Below are 16,507 nucleotides of genomic sequence, written 5' to 3' on the forward strand. Positions count from 1 at the left end.
ATGTCTATTGCTCTGCTTTTGTCATACATGCTGAACTAGTTATGGAAAAATTCCAACAGATTTGTCACATATGATATCTTTTGTCTAAAACCATGCTGGCTGTGTATCAGATGATTTATATGTTCTACTATTTAATCTACTATAATTAAAAACAAAAATAAGGCACTAAAGTACGTTATATAGGTCTGCAGTTACTATGTTCTTCTTTTGGTCATTTCTTGTAGATTGGTGGAATATGGTGGCTTTTTTTCGTTGGTTGTCTCTCAGAACGTTTTGTAAGTGTGGGGCTATCTCTTCGTTTAGTTCTATAGTCTCTCTTGGGTGGATATCATCTGAACATGATGCCTTAGACATACTAAGTCCTTTTAATTTCTTTTTGACATCATCCATTGTAAAGGTGATTCTATTTAATGTTTTTGGCCCTTCATATATGTTAGCTACTTCGGGGAGGGCCGTTGATTCTTCCCTAGTGAATACAACTGTGAAATATGCATTCATTAGCTCGTCTCCATCTAAATCATTTGTTATGAGATTACCCACCATGTCTCTTAATGCTGTTTTTGATTGGTGTTCTACTGTTTATATATGCAAAAAAAAAAAGCTTTAAAGTTTTCTTGACTAGCTAAAGCCATTCATTTCTCTTCATTAATTTTGGCTTTCTAACTAGTTCATCTACTTTTCGGCTTAATCTCTAATGCTCGGAAACTTCATAATTTGAAGGCTAAGGACCTAATGCTCTGTTTCCTGACTATTTCTTATTGCATTGGCTATTTCACTGTTGAACCATTTTGGTTTTGGAGTTCCCTTTGGGGAAATTCTTCTATGCATTATAGATTTAGTCCTTTATCTATATTTCTACAAGGAGTCCCACTTTGTATCAATTTTCCCTGTTTCATCGTATTCTGAATTCTAGTTTTATTATATTTACTCAAAAGAGTCCAAAATAGTAAACATATAGAATCTTCAATAAATATGGAAACCTAAACTTACCCTAATTTGGTTTATAATATTACTAGGTTCTTTAACAGATTTTCAAGGATTCTTTTCTGTTCCTATCATTCAATAAATCGAGACATTGCGTTGTGTTTAAATCATTATTTGACCAGGAATAAAAATATTCACATTTATTACTAACCTTAACTATTCATTGTAACATTTCCTATCCGGCAACCCGAAGTATAGTCCTATTTTACAAATGTCTGTCAGTAACGATATCTAACGTGCATGCATGCCCTTCAATATCACTAACATAACAAAACACTTATAAAACCTTGACTTAGCTTTTAATCCATGATGATTAGAACTCCTCTCGTGGGTGTGTTAACTCCTTCCCTCCCCTGAGGTACCGTAGGTAACTATAACCCTCACTGTCACGTATGTGAGTCGGTACTAACTCCTTCTGAGTTCTGTTACTCGAAGACGACTGAGCATCTACGCAGGCGCGACCCGCATTCATCAAAACAAACACTAACAACTCGTTAACGATTGCTTAGAGTCAAACAACTATTTAATATATTTTGCCTTACAAAAACTTCGACAAAAAGAAATATTATATTATTACAAAATAATTCAATACAACGATTATAATTTTCTACGCATCTCACATTGCATAATGTTCATAATATTTCCCTTACAAAATAAAAGATAAATGACTGTTTACTGGTCTTTATATATACACTATCGTGATTTAATCGTAAGTCACGATATTTATCTAATTACTCCGTCTGTATTCTAGCTCTTTTATAATTTTACTTTCTCTTAGATGATGAATATTTACCTGAAACATAATTATTCTGTCGTCACTTTTGTCAGTATTTTCGCCTATTGAAACACTTGATTATAAATTTTCTTATGTTGTCACCACAATATCTAGTATGCTGTTTCTTATAGTTGGTTCATCGACCCACTTATAGAGACATTCCAGTTTAATGCTGCATTAAAGTCCCCCCATCAGGGCAGCTAGCTTATTGTTAACGTCTTGCCCAAGTTGTCTCTACAGTTCTTTGTCCTGTTCTTACGTTGGATGTTGTGGTTTGTATATTATTAGTTTGTTTTTTCCTGTTGTGTTGATATATCACCTGTTACTTCATATTCAGTTTCTAATTTAATTTCCATAGAGTTTAAGAGAATTTAAACAGAGCATTATCGCTCTACTTTCTTAGATGAGGTTATCCTACTTGAAAAGCTTAGAACTGGGATGTCATATTCTCCCTAATATTTTTTTTTTTTTTTTTTTTTTTTTTTGAGCCAGGTCTCAGTAATGCCTATGACATCTAGTTCCTCAGTAGCTATCATTGCCCTGAAGTTTGCCATTTTACTTCAATCTGACTGAGCATTGAAATACGCCACTCCGAGTAAATTTTCTGCATTGAAATGTGCCACTCCTAGTAAATTTTCTATGCATGTCCCTTCCTCTGTAGCTTTGCTAGTTTCCCTGATTTACTAGTGTTTTAATTTTACTGTTATCTACCCTCTCCAATTTCGTTTCAAAGTTCCCTCTATTTGTCTTTGGAAAATTTTCTAAGGGTCTAGTTTGTTCATGGTGTATTGTGTTTAAGTAAGTAGGCTGAGATTAAGTTGGTTTCCCAATACGCTCTTGCCCTCTTCACTAAAGTTTATTTCTTCTCTTTTGTATAATTTTCTCTTGCTGTAGAAAATATCCCAAAAATTTATAAATTAACCTTTTTTCTGGCATGTGAACTTAAGCCTTTCGTTTATCCATGTGGCCTTACTGAGTGTGAAGTGACTGATATTAAATAATGGGAGAATACCAATAATTTTAGTAGTTTATATCCGTTTCAACAGTTTTTCTTTTTCTAGCTGTTTAACCTAAGGTTTGGTTTTACCGGCAGTATCCTTTCATAATAATGATAAGCATTTCCAGTTGCCTGAACAATAATGATGATCTTTTTATTCTATCTTCTGTGCGTTGGCACCTGGATAGGACCTGACCTTTCTGTTCTTTTTGTGGGCGAGGTTCTCCCCTTGGTCCTTTACCATAGAGTCTCCAATTAACAACAAATTGTCTCCTCTTCCTTTGCTAGAGGGGTGAATCGTTTTTTCTCTCTCTCCCTTTTTTTTGTGGTATTTACATTTCTAGGGTTTTGTTTAGTCTTTTTTTGTCTCAGCTACCCTTCCTCTAGTCGGTTTCATGAAATCTCTTTTTTTGTTGGTTGTTTCCTCTCTAGGCAATGAACTTGATTTTACCTTATTTTGTATTCCTTGGATACTTATCCAATTTTCTACTAATTGATATATGATTTCCTTGTTCTTTATTTCTAACTATTAGAACTTGGACATGATGTTTATCATTTGATTTCTTAGGTCTTGAAATTCTATTTTTCTAATTTTTTTCTAATTCCTGTCCTTGCTGAAAGAACAGGCACACAGTATTAAGGTGCAGGTTTGCAGCGCACCCTTCTTGGAAGTGTATGCTATATCTGTCGATTTGAAGTTTTCCACATTTGTTCTTTAACTTAATTTTCTCACTAATTTTAGTTTCTCTGTGAAATTTTCTAATCTATATCTATTTGGAAATTTCAGCTATTAACATCTATGATTACTAGTTTTTTTACCACTACTGTAAAACGGTGGGGGTTGGGGCGAAGTGGCTGAAAGTTACCAACCTGCTGACGTTTCCCCTTAATCCTGGGTTACTTTCCCTGTCCTCCCATAAGTACTCTCAAAATAACAGTTAAGTCTCCTCAACATTGGGCTGTCCCTAAAGTGCGGCAGATCCCAACGGAGGAGCACAAGGAAAAAGCCTGTTTTCTCGCCAGGAGTGACAGTTGAAGTTTTGCGTTTACTGGGATTTCCAGACAACTAAGAACAGCCAGAATCTTAGTTACTACTGAGTATTACCAAGGAGCAGCAACTGGGCTCTTTAGTTGGCCAGGACTCCAACAAGGCACAAAAGCTATGTCAACCTCATGAGCAGTTTGAACTATTTCTTTAAGGGTCGGCCACAAGGAGTTGTCAGTTATCAAACTGTACCAACCTTGTTTCACACAATTGTACATAATTCCTTTTGTATATATTATGCTTGTATCTTCGCTCTTCCCTCGCACTAAAACGAACATGAAAATTCATGTCTGTTTTTCCTCTGTGATATTGTCTGTCTTGTGAACTTGTTATGTCCTGTTGCCTTGAGGTTTTGTATATAAGGAGAGTGTTCCACAATAATATAACTCAGTCGTTTCCAATCTGCCTTTGAGTTCACACCCTTACTCGGCGCCGTCACATTGGTGATCCCGGAAGTCAACTCGCTCCCACTGCCTTCCACCCCCACCTCCCTCGCCCCTCCATCGTTGGTACTATGATGGAGACTACATCAATTGGCGCCGCGGTCGCCCAATTGAAACTTTCACCGTTCGCCACCGGAGAGGTGTTTGCTTGGTTTCAACCCGCTGAAGTCCACTTTCGTATCAGGGGCGTGACTCGCTCAACCACCAAAGCGGATTATGTTCTCGCGGCGATACCCGAGGACACCTTCCTAGAAATATCCGACTGGCTTTGTGAACAAGGAGACACCCCAATAGCGTATGACGCCCTCAAATCATACCTTCTGCAGCAGTACTCGCCGTCGCCAGCCGCCCGTATAGCAAAGCTTTTTCAGCTCTCGCAACAACCGTTGGGGGACCAAAGGCCTTCGCTCGCCCTCAGGGAAATGACCAGTATCGCTCGCCTTCAACCTGCCGCAGACGGCTCTCCTCGTGAGGTGAACCTACTCCGTGCCCTTTGGATACGCCGTTTACCTGAACCTGTACGCGCTGCCATACCCGATGTCGATAGTTTACCCATAAAGGACTTGATGACCAAAGCCGACGCCCTTATGGACAGCCACTTCAAAACCTACATCAACGCCTCCACCCCTGACGACGGGGATGCCTATTCAACGTCAACCGAAGCTGACATGAATGCCGTAGGACATACACGCCTACCCCGTGACGTGCCGAAGCGGCGACACAGCCGCCCACCACCCACCAATCGCTCGCGCCCCAACGAACGACTTCTACAGCCACTTACTACCTCCCATCCGCCGCAGTTTTGCTACTACCACTTCCGATTCGGGGCAACCGCGAAGAAATGTGCCAAAGATTGTCAGTGGCCAAAAAACGTGTAAGCAGGCCATCGCTTGTGGCGGTGGCCTCCCATGTTTCTAATCTGTTCTTTTTACAGGATGCAGGAACGGGCGTGCGATTTTTGGTAGACACGGGTGCTTGTCGTTCTCTTTTGCCAAGGAAACTCTTCAAGGCACAACGTAGTCTGTCTACATCTGCCGACGTCCGCTTGGTAGCTGCCAACGGATCTGCGATACCCACCTACAGTTACGAGAACCTCACATTATCGTTTGGAAACGGTAAATTCAATTGGAAGTTTCTCGTTGCTGACGTCACAATGCCAATCCTCGGTGCGGATTTCCTCTCTCATTTCCACCTTCTGGTCGATGTCGCCCACCGACGATTGGTCAACGCAGACTCGTACTTGTCGACACCTCTTCAACCCGCCCCCTCTAACCTCGCTCTCCACATCAGCGCACCCACGGATGCCTACGCCCACCTCCTCACGTCGTACCCGGAAGTTTTCCGTCCAGAACTTCGCCAAACGCCCACGGTACCTGCCAAGCACGGTATTTATCACCATATCAAGACGACGGGACCCCCAGTCTTCGCAAAATTCAGACGTCTGGCATCGGAACGATTGGCAGCCGCCAAACAGATGTTCGCCGAAATGGAGAAAATGGGCCTTTGCCAAAAGGCCTCCAGCCCATGGTCGTCACCCTTACACATCGTTCTGAAGAAAGACGGCTCCCTCCGTCCGTGCGGGGATTACAGGCGCCTGAACATGCAAACAGAACCAGATCACTACCCCCTCCCAAACATTGCCGATGTAACCTCCTACCTGCACAAAACGAAGGTTTTCTCTACGCTCAACCTCTTGAAGGGGTATTATCAGGTGCCTATGAACCCAGAAGACATCCCCAAGACCGCCATCACCACTCTGTTTGGCACATACACCTTCAATTACTCCTGTTTTGGCCTTCGTAATGCTGGGGCAACGTTTCAACGTCTCATGGATGGCATCTTAGGGGACCTCCCTTTCTGTGTATGTTATGTGGACGACATACTTGTGTTCTCCTCCTCAAAAGAGGAACACCTCCGTCACCTGCGCATCGTGCTCGACCGCCTGCAACAAAACGGCCTTGTAGTCCGGTACGACAAGTGTACCTTTGGCGCCAACGAAGTGTAGTTCTTAGGGTACCGTATCACTCCTGAAGGAGTCCATCCCCTCCCTGAGAAGGTAGCAGCCGTTCAGAATTTCCCCGCGCCCTCGACCGTCAAAGCTCTGCAGGAATTCTTGGGCATGATCAACTATTATCACCGTTTTCTGCCAGCCATTGCCGCCACTCTTGCTCCCCTCTACGCCTCCCTCAAGGGCAAGCCAAAGGACCTGAAGTGGGGTCCCCTTCAAGAAGCAGCCTTCTGCAATGCAAAGAAGGCCCTATCAACTGCTGCGGCTCTCACTTTTCCTATCCCACACGCCCCTCTCCTTCTCTCCACCGATGCCAGCGACGTCGCTATTGGTGCAGTACTCGAGCAGGTGGTCAAAGGCTCGCCCCGCCCATTGGCCTTAATCAGCAGAAAACTGTCCAAGGCAGAATCGGGTTATTCTACCTTCGATCGAGAATTGCTGGCGGTGCACTTGGCTTTCCGTCACTTTCGCCATTTCTTAGAAGGTACGCCCTTCGTCATTCGCACAGACCACATACCTCTGGTGCACGCCTTCACTTGACAGTCTGACGCCTGGTCCGCCCGTCAACGCCGACATCTCTCCGGCGTGGCTGAATACAATTGCACCCTCCAATACGTCCCTGGGAAAATGAATCCCGTTGCCGATGCCCTGTCAAGAAACACGTTGGCTACCGTTCAACTGGGATTGGATTACAACGCTCTGGCTGAAGCCCAACGACAGACAATTCAAATTCCTGCCGAACTTTCCTATCTCCACTGCCTTTTCATATCCCCACTGACCTCCAAAATTCATGCCGACCTTCGAAATACCAGCTAACATTTCAAATTCTTGTTGACCTTTCTTCGGAATATCTGCTGACCCTTGATATACCAGCTGACCTATTAAATTCCTCCTGAACTTCCAAATCTTTGCAGACATTTCAAATTCCTGTTGAATTCCTGCTGACCTTTGAAATTCCTGTAGCCCTTTCAAATAATGCTGACCTTCCATATTCCTGCCTACCTTTTATATTCCTGCTGCTCTTTCATATTCCTGCTGACCTATATTTTTTTGCTGACTTTTCAAGTTCTTCTTGATCTTTCAAATTCATGCAGACCTTTCTTATTCCGGCTGACCCTTCAAATTCCTACTGACATTTAAAATCTCTTCTGCCCTTTCATATTCCTACTGATTTCTCAAATCCCTTCTAAATTTTAAAATTCCTGATAACCTTGGAAATTCAGGCTAACTTTTCAATTTTTTCTTGGCCATTTAAATCTCTGCTGACCTTCAATAATCTTGCTGACCTTTCATATTCCTGCTAAAGTTTCAAGTATCTGCTATTTCAAATTCCAATTGAATTTTAGCTGACCTTTGAAATACCTGTAGGCCTTTCCAATTATGCTGACCTTTCATACTCCTGCTCACCTATCATATTCCTGCTGAACTTTCAAATTCAAGGTAACCATTTAAATATCTGCTGAAATTTAAATTCCTGTTGATTTCCTGCTAAACTTTCTAATTCCCAAATGACCTATAAAATTCTTCTTAAATCTCTGCTGATATTTCAAATTCCTGCTTATCTTTCCTATTATTGCTGATCTTTCAAATCTCTGCTGGTCTTTCATATTCTTACTGACCTCCCATATGCCTGTTGATCTTTCAAATTCTTGCTAACCTTTCAAATTCTTGTTGATCGTTCTTTCAAATCTCTGCTGTCCTTTATTAGACCTGCTGACCTTTCAAATTCCTGCTAAACTTTCCAATATCTTCTGATATTTCAAATTCCTGTTGAATTCCTGCTGACCTTTGAAATGCATGTAACCCTTTCAAATCATGCTAACTTTCCATATCCCTGCTCACCTTCAAAATTCCTGCTAGACTTCCCCATTTCGGGTGACCGTTCAAATATCTGCTGATATTTCAAAATCTGCCTGTATTCCTGCCGACCTTTCAATTCCTTGATGACCTTTAAAACTGCTGCTGACTGTCTAAATTCCAGTGTAACTTCCAAATTCCTGCTTAAATTTGAAATTCCTGCTGACCTTTCAAACTACTGCTGACTTTTCAAATTCCTGCTGACCTTTTAAATTATTGTCGAACTTTAAAAATCCAGCATATTCTAGGAAATCCTCTCAAAACAATCAGATATCTACTGGTGATTCAGATTCCTGCCAATGTTTCTTAATACTGCAGACTTTGCAAGGATCTGCTAACCTTTCCCACTCCTGCCGACCTTTCAAATCTTAGCGGACCTTCCAAACAACTGCTGATCTCGCAAATCCCAAGTGACATTTCAAACTACTGCTACCCTTTCTAACACCTATAGATCCTTAAAACTGTTGCTGACCTTGCAAAGTACCGTTGACTGCTAAATTTTCTAACTCCCGATGACCTTTCAAATTCCTGCTGACCTTGCAAACTTATGACAAACGTCCAGGCTCTTTCTGGCCTTGCAGATTACTGCTTGATCTTGTGAAATTCTCATGACTTTTCAATTTACTGCTCACTCTCAAGAAAGCTGCAGAACTTTTAAAGTATTTCTGGCCTTGCAAACTCCTGCTAACCATTCAGAATCCTGTTGACATTTCAAATTCTTGCTCGTCCTTCAGGTGACCATTCAATCTCCTACTAACAATTCAGACTTTTACTGATCCTACAAAACTTTCTAACTTCCGCTGTTTTTGTTTTTTGTTTCTTTTCAAATACTTATGACATTGCTAACTCCCACTGATATTCTTAACTACAGCTGATCTTTCCAATCCCTACTCACCTGTCTCTGCGCACCAAGATACCGGCTGAATAGATCTCATTGGAGTGATTGTCGTATATCTGGTCACATCTCCATTTACAATTCTTCTGCTTTTGGAGGTGATAAACTCTAAATTTGAATTGCCTGTCATCCAGTCTGTGGTCATTTTCTTCAATTACTGGTTCCTATATACATACCCGGATAGGATCTGACAGATGGTACGTTGTGTTTCCCTGTGGACCCTCTTATTTTACCAACATTTCTGATGGTAATATAATAGAGTAAGAAAAGACCCACCCTTTCTGAGTGGATATAGCTTAAAGTGGTGAATGTGTTTACGTATCAACATGACCAGCATAGCTTTACTAGTCAGGACCACACATACTAGGTTGGTTTGCTGTGAGCGATCAGGCAAAAATTTCTTTCCGTTACCAATCCAGTGATCAGTGTGGTGATGAAAACTGGCCAAACCCTATAAATGAATTGACATGTTTGAGGGGTTTGGCTTTTCTTGGACGATAAACGGCTGTATTTCTTAGTTTTGTTGTTGAGGAAAAGATCCAAGAGTCGACACTCATATATTATTAATATTTCTGACAATAATATAAGAGAAAATTTGTGCATACCAAATGGAACATTACATTTAAAGATAATCTCTCTCTCTCTCTCTCTCTCTCTCTCTCTCTCTCTCTCTCTCTCTCTCTCTCTCTCTCTCTCTCTCTCTCTCTCTCTTATTTATTGCGTGACTGCATGTCTCTTTATCTTATCTGCTAATCACTCTACCGGTCTATTTCACTGTGTTGATGATTAATCCAAGAAATGAGTTCCATCCACATCCTGTCAAGTTTGGTAACTAGGGGTATCGTTGGAGTCTCTTATGTTCTGATCGTATTTTGATAGAATTATTTCCTCCATAAAATACATAGTTAAAGATAGATTAAAAAAGATTCCGTTCAGTAAACATCCGATTATAAAATATTCTTTGAATTTTTTTATTTTATATTACCACGTACAAAAAAATATAAGCGAAGGCGTGAATCAAAATCCATATAAGTTCGAATAAAAGGAATGCATGAACAAGAAATTTCACACAAAGAATGTCTGGAATCAGGAAAAGAAAAAATTCAAGCACGTCAGGGTAACTGGGATATGGATAAGCACTGCAGTCTCTGAAAACATTTTGGTTTTTATCCTTTCGTTTTGAAAGCAGCCAACGTTTGAAGCACTGCAAAAAAGGACGAAATATATATATATATATATATATATATATATATATATATATATATATATATATATATATATATATATATATATATATATATATTTATTTATTTGGGCTCAGACCATGTCGTCCTGATGGAAGTACCTAAAGGGTAGCTTCATAGGGTATATTTGACTACAGTGATATTCCCAGAGAATTATACCCTAAGGTATCCAGAATTCTAACTCCTGGAGCGAATATCCCTAAATAAATCTAACAGGGATGTCGCATAATATCAGAGGACGTATTCTTGACACGCCACATAGCTATCTTCACCCCGAACAGTATTAACGCTTCGAGGGGTTACAATGACAAGAATCTAAAAACGAGAAGGAAAAGAGAGCCGATCATAAGGTATCTCTCCTATTCCGTTTGCAGTGTGTATCTGACGAAGAGGACAGCACCATTTTTATTCCTTTCCGTGTTGCTCTACTACTCGGTGTTTTCCCTTGTTATCTCTCGTAATTTTGGATATTATTCAACATTATGATTCTTTCTCCGGCCCCATCTGCCTCTGGAAAGTTGAGTATTATCTTTACTTTGTATAAATGTAAGCTCTTGTCATTTTGAATCAAATCACAAGTGATATTAACGTAAACAAGAGCTGTTGCCTACCGGAGGCATCCTGGATGCTGTCGCTCGCTATATATGGGTCATTTAGTTAGCCGAAGTGACGTTCCTGGTTTTTATGCTTTAATAAGTCTAGCTATTTAGCTCTTCTAGGAATTCTTATATGATACCATCAGTTTTCAGTTCGGCGATTTAGGTAACCTATCTTGCCCTTCGCGAGGCTTAGTAGCCTAGGTGTCTGGCCCTAGTACTTTCATGCATGATATAAGTTTTCCGAGTGTTATGTTATTGATGCTATAGGCAAATATTTTATACATGTAAGATATTGTTGAATTTTCTTCTCAAAGATTGTATACGAGAGAGTTTCGGTGATTTAGGTAATCGATTCTCACCGCACCTAGGCTAGTAGCCTATGGGGCTTTAGTATACTTTCGCACACATCCCCGGTTGTTCTTTTCTCCTCTGGAGACTAAGTTCAATCCCTCTCTCCCTCTGAGTAAGCCTTAGGCTTAGTCTTAGTGGTTCTATCTGAATAATATTCAGGTATAACTATACTAGGATATGTCTGTCCTGACCCGCTAACCAGAGTAACTGGTTTTTGGGTTTGGGGCAGAACATCAGAGTTTTAGTCTGTGGTCTGCGTCTTCCTAGCATACAGAATGAGTTTCCTTTGCTAGGTTAGGTGCAGACACAGGAGGCTTTACTTCCCTAGCCCACATCTGAAGGATTCTGTACGAGATGATTCTTTCTACTAGTGGGCTAGCAGACTGTCCTGTGTTGTTATTCTTGGGCTGGAGAATTAGTTTTCTCCGTTGCCTGGTGAAATAACTACACCTAACTTGGTTCTGGTATGGAGGAGGATAGCAAGTATTGCCAACCATCCTCCCTAATAGACAAACTATAGGTTAGGATGAGCTTTCCTAACTGCTGGGTGTGTCTCATACTAGAACGAAGTTTACAGGACCCTTATCCCGTTCCCCCTCTCTTTTTTAGTGATGGCCTAGCCATCACGTCTCTTGGCTGCAGTCCTACTTCTGTACCTAGTGTAGGTTAAGATGGGGGACCGGCTCAGCTCTCTGCCGGCCGGCAATAACGTGCCGGCCAGCAGAGACCCTTTTTCTTCTGCAGAGTGAACCCCAGACCTCCCTTGGTCTCCCTTCTGTGTCTGCTGGTAGAGCCCGGCAGGCTATGGATATATAGGAAGCCTGAATGCTACATTCTCCCCTTCCATATGTTTACCCTTTCTGGATGAAGGTTGTATGGCAATGCCGCCTTCTAACCTTACATCAATACTGTTTCTCTTGCTAGTGTTTTGTACTCCTAGCTCGGCTGCCGGCTTAAATGGCCGACAGCCGGGTAGGTGGAGGTTCTCTGGTTCATAGTCCCTGCATGGGTATCGCTACCTTTGCCTGCCGGCAGTAGAAACACATCCCGAGATCTGCCGGCCACTACGATTAGCAGCCGGCAGTCGGGTGCTAGTTTTTTCAGTTGCCGGCTGGCAGTGATTGCCAGCCAGCACACATTTGCGAACCAGTGACCTGCCGCCTATTAGTTAAAGGTAGCATACCTTTGAACTATACAGGGGTAAATGCTGGCCGGCACGACAGCATGCGATGTACAGTAGTTACTATATTTGTGGTGTAGTACACACTGCATTAATAAAACTGCAGTACAGAGTTTGTTGTAACACTAAAGTTCTTCCAACATACTTGATATTATCTTGTACAACCTTTTGTTGAGACCGTACAATATATAGAAAGTGAGTTCTTTCTGTATTCATTCTATCCCGTGTATCAAAACTTTATTTCAAGGTGTGAGCTACACCTTAACTTTCCGCTTAGGAAAATATGTAAGGTATTCTAGAATAAGAATTAACCTTAGTTTTAATATCTTAGGAGGTTACAGCAATTGGATGGGCAGGAAATACATGTATGTGTCTTTCCTTCTTTCCTTTCTAGCTTTACTGTATAAGCTACATGTATTAAAAATAAGTGAAAAGCCTTTACTTGATACTCATGGATTTTCTTCTCTTTACAGGAGGACCATCCGAAGTGCGGGAGTATGTTCTGCAATGTCCGCAGCAAGAACTTCTGTGGACATGAATTATGCAGGAAGCACGCAGCATGTGCAGCCTCCAAAGGTGATCTCTGGTATTGGGACCCTCAGGTATGTATCATATGTTCTAACCTGATAACCGAGGCATTTGACACCCCTAAGTCGGCGGAGTCAAGGGATGCTGCTAGGGAAAAGTTGCGAACCTGGGTGAGGGGTTTTCAGAAAAACACTTCAGGCCCCTACCTTCCAAACGAGAAGATGAAGGCCTACCTTTTCCCTAAGGCATCGGCTGATGCAGTCATTCCTCAGCCTGAGGAGGAGATACCAACTGTCCAGAATCCGGTAGATTCTGAAGTCTCAGCCGCCCTTCAAGACATCCAATTGGACGATAGGATGTCAGAAGTGTCAGATTATACAGAGAAGGACCTTCTGGGAGAAGGTCAGGAGGAGGAGCTGACCCAGGCTCCAGAAATAGAAGAGGAAGAAAACGACGAGGTGTCGGTTACATCGGTTCCGGCCCCGGAATCTGTTCCCTCTACATTGTGTGCTATCCCAGGTGATCTGGGAAGGACTCTTTCTTCTATTGTTGAGATGATTCACCAAATACAAAAGAGGAATGATGAAAAAGAAGCTGCGATGAAACTGGAGATACATAGACTCGCAGCATCACGTGGGCCCCAGAAGCGACTCAACGTGAAGGATCTTCCGATGTGCTCGGACACCAATCATTGGAGGTTTGCCGAACATATGCCAATGACAACCGGGAAGATTGTTATATCGGAAAAGTTGGGCTCAATTCCCCTGGGAGATGTGGAATTTTGGCACAACAAAGGCTCTTACCCGGAATGCTATGTCCGTCATAGGAAGGAGCCAGCCTCAAAGGAGGAGACGGAGCCAAAGGAGGTCATGGTCCTTGACCATAGTAAAACACAGGCGTTATTAGCGAGCTCGATGAAAGAGAGGGGCTTCACGAACTCAAAGGTGCCAGCCTATAGTAAGAAGCTTCCCTCCTTTGTGGCCTCTCCAACCAGAGCCTTTCCCTTCATGGAAAAGGGATATAAGGCAGCCTTGAAGGCGGCGGAGGCCGGTAAAACCATGCCCCTCCTTGGAGGAATGCAAGCCATTATCCCTGACCTTAACCTTGGACCAAAACAACTGGAAGGATGTCCACCTTACCTTCTCAGTCGGGAAGCTGGAAGCTGATATTGCCGAACGTCAGTTTGGTGAGGAACTTCCAAAGCTGTCGGAATTTCTCTTGTGCAGATAGCAAGAGACGAAAGAAAGACCTGCGGCACAAACCAAGGAAGCTGATCTCCTCTTGCAACTGGGGTAAGGACCTCTTTCCCAATAAAGTGGTTAAAGAGGTAGTAGACAAGGCTGCCACGGAGAATAGGAACCTTCTCAAAAAGTGGGGCTTAAATCTTAAGAGAAAGTCTTCTTCGGATGAGGGTCCCCAACCCAAAAAGAAGACAAAAAGGCCTAGGCTATCCTCTCGTGCCTCAGATAGTGGCACAACTTCCAACCACGTACCAGTTGGTACCTCAACAAGTGGCAACACAGTCGCCGGTTTTTAACCCAGCTTTTGAAAGGCAGACTTCTTCCTTTCGCTCAAAAGCTAGAGGAAAAGCTAGAGGTTCTTCTTGACGCCCTTCAAGGGGAAGGGGATTCAGGGGAGGATGCGGTTAAGGAGGCAAGGCCTCAGGTCCACAACAGCAGAAGTGACATGCTTCCAGTATGAGGGAGACTACATCTATTTAGCGATCATTGGACCTTCGATCCCTGGGCCCACAGCTTAATAAAGAATGGACTAGGTTGGAGCTGGAGCAGTCCTCCACCTCAATTTCCTCAGTTCTTCCAACACTCTACCCCCGTTCTGCAAGAATTCGTCCAAGAACTCTTAGAGAAAAGAGTAATCAGAAAAGTTAAGTCCATCAAGTTCCAAGAAAGACTGTTTTGTGTTCCAAAGAAGGACTCAGAAGAACTCAGTCATTCTGGACTTGTCGCCACTCAACAAATTCATAGTGAACTACAAGTTCAGGATGCTCACACTTCAACACATAAGGACCCTACTGCCCAAAAGGGCATATACCGTCTCTATAGACTTGTGTGACGCTTATTGGCACGTTCCAATTAATCATCACCTCTCCTCCTCCCTAGGCTTCAAGTTACAAAGAAGACTTTACGCCTTCAGAGCCATGCCATTCGGGCTAAACATAGCCTCAAGGATTTTCACGAAGCTTGCGAACGCAGCTGTCCATCAATTACGCCTAAAGGGGATCCAAGTAGTGAACTACTTGGACGACTAGCTGGTGTGGGCAGCATCCAGGGCAGAATGCATGCAAGCCTCCAAGATAGTGATCCAGTTCCCGGAACATCTGGGATCCAAGATCAACATCAAAAAGTCTCGTCTATCTCCAACTCAAAAATTCCAGTGGTTGGGAATCCAATGGAATTTGAAGTCACATCGACTTTCCATTCCTGGAAAGAAGAGGAAAGAAATAGCAGGATCTGTCAAGAGACTATTGAAATCCAAATGGATATCAAGATGCGAACAGGAGAGAGTGCTGGGCTCTCTACAGTTTGCTTCGATAACAGACTTCGTGCTAAGAGCACAGCTAAAGGATGCAACAAGAGTCTGGAGAAAATACGCATTAAACGCGCGAAGAGATCTAATGAGACCACTACCAACTCGACTGCGTCGCTTCTCAAGCTGGGTCCAAAGCCAAGCAATTGAAGAGATCAATACTTCTTCAACCTCCTCCCCCGTCAGTTACTATCCACACAGACGCTTCAAAGGAAGGCTGGGGAGGCCACTCTCACCAAAAGAGAGTTCAAGGAGCTTCGTCCAATCTTTTCAAGTCATTTCACATCAACTTTCTAGAAGTCATGGCAGTACTTTTGACACTAAAGAAAGTATCTCATCGCCACTCGACCCGCATAAGACTGGTGCTAGATAACGTGGTGATAGTGAGATGCCTGAATCGACAAGGGTCGAGGTCGCCTCAAATCAACCAAGTGATGTTGGCCAAATTCCGTTTGGTGGCAAGGAAGAAATGGCACCTGTCAGCAGTTCACATTCAAGGGTTCCGCAATGGGACAGCAGACGCTCTATCCAGGTTTACACCAATAGAGTCAGAATGGTCCCTAGACGCAGGATCGTTCTCCTTCATCTTGAGTCAAGTCCCGGAACTGCAGATAGACCTCTTTACGACGAAAGACAACAAGAAAATACATCGTTATTTGTCCCCATACGAAGATCCGCTAGCGGAGGCAGTGGACGCTATGTACCTAGACTGGAACAGATGGTCCAGGATTTACCTGTTCCCTCCGCACAACCTTCTTTTGAAGGTCCTCGACAAACTGAGATCCTTCAAAGGGAAAGCGGCAATAGTGGCCCACAAGTAGCCAAACAGCGTGTGGTTCCCTCTGGCATTGAAACTTCGACTGAAGTTTGTACCGCTACCGGATCCAACCCTGTCTCAGCAAGTACAGAAGTCGACTGTCTTCGCTTCATCACAGAAAACCCGGAACCTGCATCTCATGATTTTCTCTCCTTAGCGATGAGAAAAATATTCGGGGTATCAAAAGACAGTATAAACTTTTTGGAGGAAACCAGAAGACAATATGAGGCATCATGG

The 16,507-nt window shown here is 42.6% G+C and overlaps 1 protein-coding gene across 1 annotated transcript in view; it reads left to right on the forward strand.

Moving 5' to 3' along the window:
- The window catches only part of LOC137622406 (uncharacterized), a 95,886-nt gene that overhangs the window by 33,151 nt on the left and 46,228 nt on the right, over positions 1–16,507 (forward strand). Inside the window, exons 3-4 of the mRNA XM_068353019.1 lie at positions 12,852–12,980; positions 13,482–13,863. Of these exons, the coding sequence (XP_068209120.1) occupies positions 12,852–12,980; positions 13,482–13,863 (511 nt within the window). The remainder of the gene's footprint in view (positions 1–12,851; positions 12,981–13,481; positions 13,864–16,507) is intronic.

Source organism: Palaemon carinicauda, chromosome 29 (genome assembly GCF_036898095.1).
Source record: "Palaemon carinicauda isolate YSFRI2023 chromosome 29, ASM3689809v2, whole genome shotgun sequence".
In the NCBI taxonomy this organism is placed as follows: Eukaryota; Metazoa; Arthropoda; class Malacostraca; order Decapoda; family Palaemonidae; genus Palaemon; species Palaemon carinicauda.